General features: G+C 33.1%; 1 protein-coding gene across 2 annotated transcripts in view; it reads left to right on the top strand.

Moving 5' to 3' along the window:
• The first annotated feature begins 3,483 nt into the window (after window positions 1-3,483).
• Window positions 3,484-10,853, top strand: part of nord (neuron derived neurotrophic factor nord) — a 25,399-nt gene continuing 18,029 nt past the window's right edge. Inside the window, exon 1 of one of the 2 annotated variants that reach the window (XM_076531394.1) lies at window positions 3,484-4,299. In XM_076531394.1, the coding sequence (XP_076387509.1) occupies window positions 3,740-4,299 (560 nt within the window). In that variant the 5' untranslated portion in view covers window positions 3,484-3,739. The remainder of the gene's footprint in view (window positions 4,300-10,853) is intronic. The other variant, XM_076531393.1, reaches the window with a different exon arrangement.

Raw genomic sequence — 10,853 nt, 5'->3', positions numbered from 1 at the left:
AATTATGTACAAGTTTATTTCTTTTTGAGAACATATATGGCGGATCAGAGTTTGTTATAGTGTGTTGTTATATACGTTTGGTTAGGTTAGGATTCTTTTTTGAAGTTGTAAATGTGAAAGAGGAGGATCTATTGATTATGGAGAAATTTAGGAAGAATTCAGAAAAATCCTAGGAAGATTCTAGGGAGAACTTAGGGTGGTTCCAAAGAGGATCTGAAGAAGTACTAGACAAAATCTGAAGAAATCTAAAGGATTAGAAATCTCAAGAAATCTAATCTTACAATTAGATTCTAGGAAAGAAGTAAGAAGATTATGGAGAAGATTTAAAAGGATACAAGACAGAACTTGAAGAGATTTAAAGCAAAGCCTATAATGAATCTACGAAGATTTCATAAAAAGAAAGAAATCTGTAAATCTGTAAATTTGAAATATCTAGCATTAAAGACTTTAATTATTTTATTGATATGATTGAGTGTAGCGCGTGGCTATGCGTGACGACATAGCACGCGATCTAAAGCAGTGATATAACATAATTAATCACGGTTCACTCAGGTAAATACCGTTCCAAGTTTAATTAGGAGAATATGAAAAAATGTGTCATAAGTAGTAGCAATGACACAGCTAGAGTATGCATGAAGAACCAGAAGAAAGATAAAAAGAGAGCGAGTTATATGCACGTACGACGTACGGTCACCCTGTGATCAACTCACGGGAGTAAAGGTTTTACCGATGGCATACCCCATACAAGCAGAGAGGAACATATAGGCAGCGGTTCCCACACTGTAGGCAATGATTTATTGGCCTGCCACCCGCCAGACCTGCTGTCATCATCGTCCCATGGTTGGTCCAAGATACAGCGAACCGTACCGTATATAACTTCCCATTCTTCACGATCTTTCGCGCCATATCGGCTCCTTCTTCCATCGCGCCCCGGCGAAACAGGAAAGCCCCGTTTGATACCACTCCATCCACCTTGTTTTATCCTTACCGAGACCGATACTACCCGGGACTTAATAATTACCTGTTTCTTATCTATGTCACCGGTAGTGTCGCTGCGTAGAACACTGCTCGATCTGCTTTGTCCTTTTTCTTGGGACGATCTGGAACTGAAGAGGTTACATGGCACGCGTAACCTTCCCTTCATTTCTTCACTTTTGTGGCAAGTTATGGTATGTTGACCGATGTGTAATATTAGGACGTGGGTAAGTAGTTTGATGAGGAACACTGTTACTTGTTCACTGATGAATTTTATTTCATGCTGAAAGATATTTTTAGTGATGGGCGAATTTGAGTTAGTCGACAATGGTTTTTAAAAGTGAAACTTTTTTAGAACGATCATGAGGCATTTTGAGAGTGTAAGTATTTTTTGGAAACATAGATAAAGTAATGTGAAGGTGGAAGTACGTTTTTAGATGAGATATGAAATTGGGAGTTTATGAATTTGATGTGGGTGTTCAACGTGTTATGTTGAGTATTTGTTGCAAGATTATTTATTAAAAGTCGATACACTTTTCTATCTTATGATCGTTGTTAACATCGTTCGAATTTGTATAGTATACAAATGTTTTACAGTATTTTGACGAATATTTTTATTTTCTTGTGCTGAGTATATAGAGATTCGTTTTATACAGGAATTCTATGTATTATATTAAATTTTTGTTACAAAATTATTCGTTAAAATTCGACGAATGCATTTCAATTGAAATTAATAATGTTTGAATTCACACTATTGTGCAGTATTTTTACGAATTTTTATACTTTCCTACATTGAATTCGTGAACTTTTGGTTTTTATGTAGACACTCAAATGCATCATATTTTATAATATTTTAAATATGTTATATTTCAAGTAGAAAAAATATTCATTAAAATCGAGAGATATTTTAAAATTAGTATGAACAGTATTCAAATTGTGTTTTGCAACATTTTGCAGTAATTTTTCTATCTTACAATATTAGAATCATACACGTACGCAATTATAATGGTTGAGTCATTCAAGACCTAATACGAAATTTTTCTCATATCGAGTTCAGATTATGTCATTCGCGTGACGCTGTAATAATTAGGGTAAATGACCCCATTATTACGTATATAAAAATCTGATGTAATTATATAGAAAACACTTCACTTCAATAACCTTATAATATGTTGTTAAAAACGACATTTTTAACAAATTTACCATGTAACCATCGTTCAGGTTTAACTTCAGATATTTAAAAAATATTCAATTAAAGCAATACAATCGTACTTATGACAATTATTCTCATTTCTGTTGATTATTACTGTAAAACAATATTAAATAATAAATCATAATATTAACACTATGATGTTAATGATAATATTAACAATGCCCTAAATTAACCTCTTCAGGGATGATATTTCTGAAATTAAGGAAAGAAACCATTTTTTTTAATGTAATTATATTTGTACTTACATTAAATCGACAACTAAATTAAAAAATTATTAGTGATATATAAAAGACAAATAATGTCCGCATATGTGGTTATACTTGAATTAAGAGAAAAACCTATCATGTTCGATTCAGTAGGTTACGTCCCTCAAGAGGTTCGGTTAGATTAGGAAATAGTTCTCAAACAATTAATAAAATTATTTATTATACAAATTTTAGTGTACCATCTTAAAAGTACTAGGTTAGTGACATATTTGACCTAGCACAGAACATTGAACAATTATAGAAATGAGTAAATATAATTTTTTGTTATTACATTCTTGAAGCTGCAACACATTTTATGCAATGAATATTTCTTTAAAAAATAGCAAAGCAACTTTGTTAAATTAAACACACTGTCCACCATATACTTTCAAGGATGTCCCACAAAAATTCCACACCATCTAATAATAATTTTGTTGCAACTTATTTAAAAATTTGATTAAATAGAAAACAAACAAAATCGTTTTGATATTATCTACAAATTTTGACAATGAGAAGTTACAAGCTATTTTATAACAATTATAGACAATTTATAGTAATGCAATATTATGAAATAGCATTTTATAATAAAAAAATCAATCTAATATTTTGTACCGCGTTAGCAAATTTCATATTTCGAAGGTGTAAAGCTTATATACAAGCTTGTATACTACCACATGCTGTTCCAAAGCCATATCAAATAATTTCTTGTTACACACGTAATTTCACCTACTTGCTAAATTAAAAAATGTAACAATACAAAGCTACGATGTTCACTTAAAAAAAAAAGCATACAGATATCAGCTCCGATAAAATATAACCAACCAGTTTGAAAGAAAACCCTCAAAATACACTGCCATCAATCAACGATAATAATTCACAAAGTCCGATAACGATTAGCACGATACAAAACGAAGACCATGACTTTTAGCAATTATGCCACACGACGTAAATCATCACTTCAAGTAATCACTCACATACCACACGGCAACCGGTCACGTTAATATTGACTGAAGACAAACAATTACGCATAGTTTAACCTTAGAAAGTTGTTTGACCCCATGTTGGCTTACACAAGTAGGATCCTTATTTCCCATAAGTTGAATCCCAGACGTTAAACGACTGCGTCACGAAGGAGGCAGAAGGGAGTAGGAGTGCACCGAGCTGACCAGCACCCCTGCACTGACCTATCGGTTGCCCTGGCGGGCAAAATAGTCGAGGAAGCTCCTTCTGGCGAAATTCTGCGGAATCAGGGTTACGGGCGTGCACACGTGGGTCAGCATATGCACGGCAAAACGTAACAACGAGTATGGGACGGTTTGGTCGTACCGTGGGGGACGAGGCAGGGTTGAGCAGCAAGGACGAGGCGGGGCAGGGGAGGGTTCCTTCCAGAAGATGGGGCAAACACGAAGTCGCTTCGGTAGAGGGGTTATTTCGTTTCGTCTCAGCGTGGTTTCCCAAGCGGCAGCCTCGCTCGCCGACTGGCATCGTCTACAGTCGAACTCGTTCGCCACTGGACGACGGACGTCGCGGCGTCGTCGTCGTCGTCGGCCTCTTTCATAACCGAGGAAAATCGGTCGTCACGATGCGTTGCGATTTACCGGTAGTCGCCTTAATGCTCGCCTTTGTGTCAGTGCCCAAGGTGGACGGCTGCGCGTTCTGCGACAGACTGTCACAGCAACAGATGCAACTCAGACAACTGCAACAATTGTCGCAGCAGCAACAACAACAGCAGGGATACAAGACGATGGGCAGCCCCAGGCCGTTCGGAGCCGAGAAACCAACCAGGGCGCAGGAATTCAACAGGACCGGAGTTCTGCACCCCGAGTACCAGATACCCGCCACCCTTCGGCCTGGCAATGTATCTCAGTGAGTAGTACCTTTGCGCTTGGAACACGTGCAACGAGTCAGTTTGACCCACTGCACTCAAAGTTGTTTGCATTGCACTTTAAGCCTCTTAGGTTATAACGATTACTGAACATCTGAAGGAATGTTTGATTAATTGTGTGGGTATAACACTGTAGGTTTGCTACTTGGGAGTCATATAAGGGGTCATTTTGACCCACTATGTGTCAAGAGTATACAGCTTGGATCTGTGGAGTGATTCCTGAGAATCTGATGAAGTAATGTTTGATATCGTATATGATACCCCTTTGGTTACTTGGGAATCATGTAGAGGGTCATTTTGACACGCTGTGTATTGTACTACCAAGAATACACAGTCTATGTCATAGGTTATGGGGTAATTTCTGAGAATCTGAGTGATTGATATCGTCAGACACCCCTTTGAGTTTATACTTGCATATGGGACCATTTTGACCCACTGTATATTGTACTATCGCGTGTGTGTAGCATAGGTTGTAAGTTATAAGGGTATTTCTAAGATTCTGAGAAAGATATGAGTAGTTGCGGCACCCTCTTGAGGTAACTTGGGTTTCATGTGTAGAGCCATTTTGACACATTATGTATGCTGATGTATAACCTTGATTGTGAGTTGTAGAACAGTTAAGAATAGTAAGAATCTGAAGAAACGTTTGATATCGAGTAAGAGTAACACCCTTTGGTTTAACACTTGAACGGCGAATATAGTCATTTTGACCCGGGATGAACAACATTTTTATGTATACGCATTTTAAGTCACAAGTTATAGGACTGGCAATAAGACTTTATACAGAAAATTTAAATGATTGAAGTTGAAATGTTGTTCAACCATCTAAATATTTAATTTCTTTAAATTTCTGCTTTAATATTAGAATTTTGTATGCAATTGTTTAGTTAATTCTTGTACTTCTAGTACTGGGTCATTTTGATTTATTGTCTTATACTGTCATGTACACATAAAGTCATAAGTCATAGGACAACTCCTAAAGAAAACTAGTTGATATCTAAGAAAAATTGAAAGCAGATGCAGTCTTTTTTACTTAACATAATTACATAACCTCATTAATAATTAGAAATTTTCCTAATTTTAATATCTCTTTTTTCATTTTTTCGGAATTATTCAATTCTAGAGTAACATATTTTCAATTTTGTACACGACTCTGTTAATATTATTGTGGGTCAAACAGGCCTTGAGGACGATCATTGCAGCCATCCATTTAAAATATCCCTTTCAAGAGGGAGAAGATTTAATTACTCATACGGAATTACTATACTTTAACAAAACTTCTAACTGTGTAAGTCTAATTGTTTCAACTAATACAAATTTATTTTATTTTATCAAAAACTGTATGAGTGATACGAGGACTCATTAACAATTAGATCATTTAATTAGATCATTCTAATTAGATTAGAATTAAGAATATTACATTTTTTACAAAACCTGCTGGTTTAAATTAGGAATATTATGAAGCACAAATTTGAACAAATTTATTTAAAAAAAAAAATGTAATAATTTGATTAGATTTCACAAAAAGTATAAATATATCATTAAAATTTTTTAAAAATATTTCTCACAGAACAGAATTTATTTGATTATGTAATTTGCATAAACAAATGTCCTAAAAGTTTTTATTTTCGAATTTTTAAAAATGTTCATTATAAAAAATAATTTATACTTAAAAATGTAATTTACTTGTATAAACAGATTTTCAAAAAATTTAAGCAAGACCAAAAACGTTAATAATTAATAATTAATAAATTAATATATTTATTTTCATTCTCATAGAATATACTCAAAATTTTCACACAATACATTCGGTCAAAGGAAACGTCGAATAACATTGGTGAAAATGATTTCGTTGTCCCAAATTTATTCTGCTTGTAAGACGAATTAGGTGGCACTGAAGTAACGTGGATTGCATTACAGTCCAATTCATACGGAATGCCAAATCCTTCGTCCAGGCAATATAATAGAAACGTGGATACCTGTAGATTACATTACTGAGAACGTATTATGTCTCTGACTATCGAATATCGAAACGCACTGGAATGACTAATGTATCTTGGAAACAACTATTTCAACTATGCGACTATCACTTGTACACTCGGGTACAACGTAGGTTTCCCTAGGGAAACTGACCAAGTAGAAAAGTAGGACTCATTATAGCACGTCATCACATAAATTATATCTCTGATTTATACAGATTTATAGGTTTTTACATTTGGACATTTAGAAATAGACAGATTCATACGTTTTTAAAATTAGGAATTTGGAAAACTATTGATTTATCAATTGTTTAATTTGATAATTTCGAAATTTGGAATTTTAGAATTTTGAAAAACTGAGAAGTTTTGAATTTTTTGGAATTAATTAGAACTAATTGGGAAATTCAGATATTTACGACTTGGGAAATTAGAAAATTAGAGAATTGGGAAATTAGGAAATTTGAGAATTAAGAGATTGGGAAATCGGGAAGTTGTGAAATTGGGAAATTAGGAGATGAGGAAACTAGGAAATTGAGAAATTGGGGAATTGGGTAATTGGAGAATTGGAACATTTTGAAATTAGGGAATGGGAAATTAGGGAACTGGGAAATTAGGGAATTGGGAAATTGGGAAATTGCGAAATTAGGGAGTTGGGAAATTAGGAAATTGGAAAATTAGGGAGTTGGGAAATTAGGAAATTGGGAAATTAGGGAATTGGGAAATTAGGGAGTTGGGAAATTAGGGAGTTGGGAAATTAGGGAATTAGAGAATTGAGAAATTGAGAAATTGGGAAATTGGGAAATTGGGAAATTGGAAAATTAGGGAGTTGGGAAATTAGGGAATTGGGAAATTAGGGAATTGGGAAATTAGGGAATTGGGAAATTAGGGAATTGGGAAATTAGGGAATTGGGAAATTAGGGAATTGGGAAATTGGGAAATTGGGAAATTGGAAAATTTGGAAATTCGGGGATTGGGAAATTGGGGTATTTGGCAATTTGATAATTTGGAAATATAAAAATTTGGAAATTTAGAAATATTTGAAATGTCAAAAATCTAGAAATTTTAAGACATAAAAAACATGTAAATCCGCAAAACTGAAAAGTCGAAAATCTCAGAATGTCAAAATTGAACAAATTCATAAAACCCACAAAAAAGCAGCGTTACAACTTGAAACAAAATCACTACCATAAAAACTTGAACAATTTCTCAGCAAAATTCACGGAAAAAACGTACGTACTTTGTTAAAACGAAATGTAAATTTTAATTGGTATCGGAACAGCTGCAAAGCAAAATTTTTCTTTCTTTCCGAAGGGAATTATAGCTTTGGTCTAAAGATAAACGGAACATAAGAATGGCGCATTCACATTTCGTCGAACGATAGAAACAATTCGTGCGAATTTCGTTTGCGTTACATAGCTTGTTTATTCGATGCACGTGTACCCAGGCCTATGGGGCTTTGAACGTTTATACGGGAACGTCACGAACCCCGTACCGTATTTCATCAACCGTAACACAGATTTTATAAATGCAATTTGACTGGAATTACTCGGTGGATGATATAATTTTATGAATTCATCATATGTGCTACAAAATAAAAGGGTAATTCAATATTTCGGTAATAAAGCTATTTATATTAAGCTAATGTTCAATACTTTTTAATTCAAAATGATGTTATTTATTTTCTTATTTTTTTTTTTACTTATTTGTGTTTATGCTTATCATTACTTATAAATTTTTCTACATTTTGTAATAATAAGCAGAATAGAAATGAACTGAACTATTTCGTTTTGGTTTTCAACTCTCTCAAATTAACTTTATCGAAAATAAAAAGTAATGCAATATTTAATGATAAACATTTTTAATGATAATGTAATGTCCTTTATTTATTTTTATAAATATGTATGTACATTCTGAAAAATGCAGTTTGTTTTGAATAAGAAATTTTAGGTTAACAAACAAAATATCTAATAGTATTTTATTTATTCATTTTTTCATTTTCAATATTTTGTTGAATTTAAAAAAAAAATACTACTGTTGATAGTATTTTATTTATTCATTTTTTCATTTTCAATATTTTGTTGAATTTAAAAAAAAATACTGTAAGGAATGCAACTGCATGTCTCGTGTGCGTTCGGGAAGATTCGGAGGAGTCCGTGCCGGTTCGGAACCGATTCGCGTTTGTTCAAAATGTGTCCGTGCGTGCGAAGCGACCGCGTGCTGCAGAGCGTCGGAAATACCAAAAGGAATCGGTCGTAATCTGAGTATGTTATCGAAATCTCGTAATAAAGCGCATTAAAACACAACAAATACTACTGTTGATAGTATTTTATTTATTTATATTATAACTAATAGTATTACATTTATTAATTCTTTCATTGTCAAATATCATTTTCATTTTGTAAAAAGAATATTTCCTTATTTATTACCTTTTCTTCGATGTCAAATATTATATTGAAATTTTAAAAAAGTATTACAACTAATACTTTCTTATTCAACAATTTCATCGTTGACGAATATCGTCTCGAATTTACAAAAAAATATTGCAACTAATACCCTTTCATTTAACAATTCTTTAATTGTAAAATATTATTTTGAATTCGTAAAAAGAATATTGTAGATAACAATATTTTATTTATTTTCTCTTTGATTATTTTTCGTATTAAAAATTATTGAAATACGCTTGAAACAGCAATGTTTAAATAGAATGATTTTGTGTTGTAAGCACTGTAAAATATTTTCAGATGAAAATTGAATCGGTTTAGAAATAAAAAGATTTGTTTTTGCCAATACTGTCGTTAAACCTTGCTTTCGTGCAGTGGGTCCACAACACTTAATGATCCGATGCGTCGCGACGCTACGCGTCATAAAATCCTACTATCAGATGGTTTCCGTAAAACTCATACGCAAGTCTAATTGTACAATTACTTCGAACGTTAAAAACCCTAGATTACTCGTTAAACGTGAACTTTGATTATATTTAACGTTATATCGCACGTATCTGGGACATAATTAATTCATAATTATTTTTTCATTATTGCTCGTTAGATCTTGTTATGGTATGAGTTGTATTGAAAGTTAATTAGACAATTATTTAATATTTCGAATTGATTATAATTTGAGCGAAAGTGACTTTTTGAGGAATATTTCAGTACATTTATTAGCTGTTCCACATATTATAATTTCAGACTTTATAATTTTATTTAGAAGTCTACAAATCTATGATTCTTCATTTTCGTAATCCTACGATTCTACGATTCTACGATTCTACGATTCTACGATTCTACGATTCTACGATTCTACGATTCTACGATTCTACGATTCTACGATTCTACGATTCCACGATTCCACGATTCCACGATTCCACGATTCTACGATTCCACGATTCCACGATTCCACGATTCCACGATTCCACGATTCCACAATTCTACCATTCCACAATTCTACCATTCCACAATTCCATAATTCCACTATTCCACGATTCCACGATTCCACCATTCCACGATTCCACATTTCCACAATTCTACCATTCCACAATTCCATAATTCCACGATTCCACCATTCCATGATTCCACGATTCTACGATTCCACAATTCCATCATTCCACAACTCTACCATTCCACAATTCCATAATTCCACGATTCCACGATTCCACCATTCCACCATTCCACGATTCCACAATTCCACAATTCTACCATTCCACAATTCCATAATTCCACGATTCCACCATTCCATGATTCCACGATTCTACGATTCCACAATTCCACCATTCCACAATTCTACCATTCCACAATTCCATAATTCCACGATTCCACGATTCCACGATTCCACCATTCCACGATTCCACAATTCCACAATTCTACCATTCCACAATTCCATAATTCTACGACTCCACCATTCCACGATTCCACCATTCCACGAGTCTACGATTCCACAACTCCACATTTCCACAATTTTACCATTCCACAATTCCATAATTCCACAATTCCGCAATTCCACATTTCCACGATTCTACAGTTCGACAACTCTACAATTCTACAATATTGTAATTCTGTAATTCTGTAATTTTGAAATTTTGAAACTTTGAAACTTTGAAACTTTGAAATTTTGAAATTCTAAAATGCAATTACTTAGCAATTCAATAATTATACGATTTTACAATATTATAATTCTGCAATTTTGCAATTCTGTAATTCAGAAAACTAAAATATTAAAAGTTAACAGTGCAACAATATTACAATTCTAAAGTTCCACATATTCTGCAATTCTGTAATCTTACAGTTCTGAAATTTTACAATTTAACAATTCTATACTTTCCTACTGTACATATCTTCATTATCTAATTATATATTTTATAACTTAAATAAAATTGCTCGAGGGTACAATTTTTTACTATTAATTAATCATCCTTGATATAAATAGAATAATCAACATCTTTTCTGTAAAATACTTTTCAGCTTTATTGTGAAACATGAAGAACATTTATCTCCATATTTCATTAATTTTATTAAAACTTCATGTATTTATAGTAAATTGCAATTTTCACGTGCTGCGTATAT

This window comes from Megachile rotundata, chromosome 4 (genome assembly GCF_050947335.1).
Source record: "Megachile rotundata isolate GNS110a chromosome 4, iyMegRotu1, whole genome shotgun sequence".
Classification (NCBI taxonomy): Eukaryota; Metazoa; Arthropoda; class Insecta; order Hymenoptera; family Megachilidae; genus Megachile; species Megachile rotundata.
The sequence above is the reverse complement of the archived record's forward strand: the minus strand, read 5'-3'. Positions and strand labels throughout refer to the sequence as shown.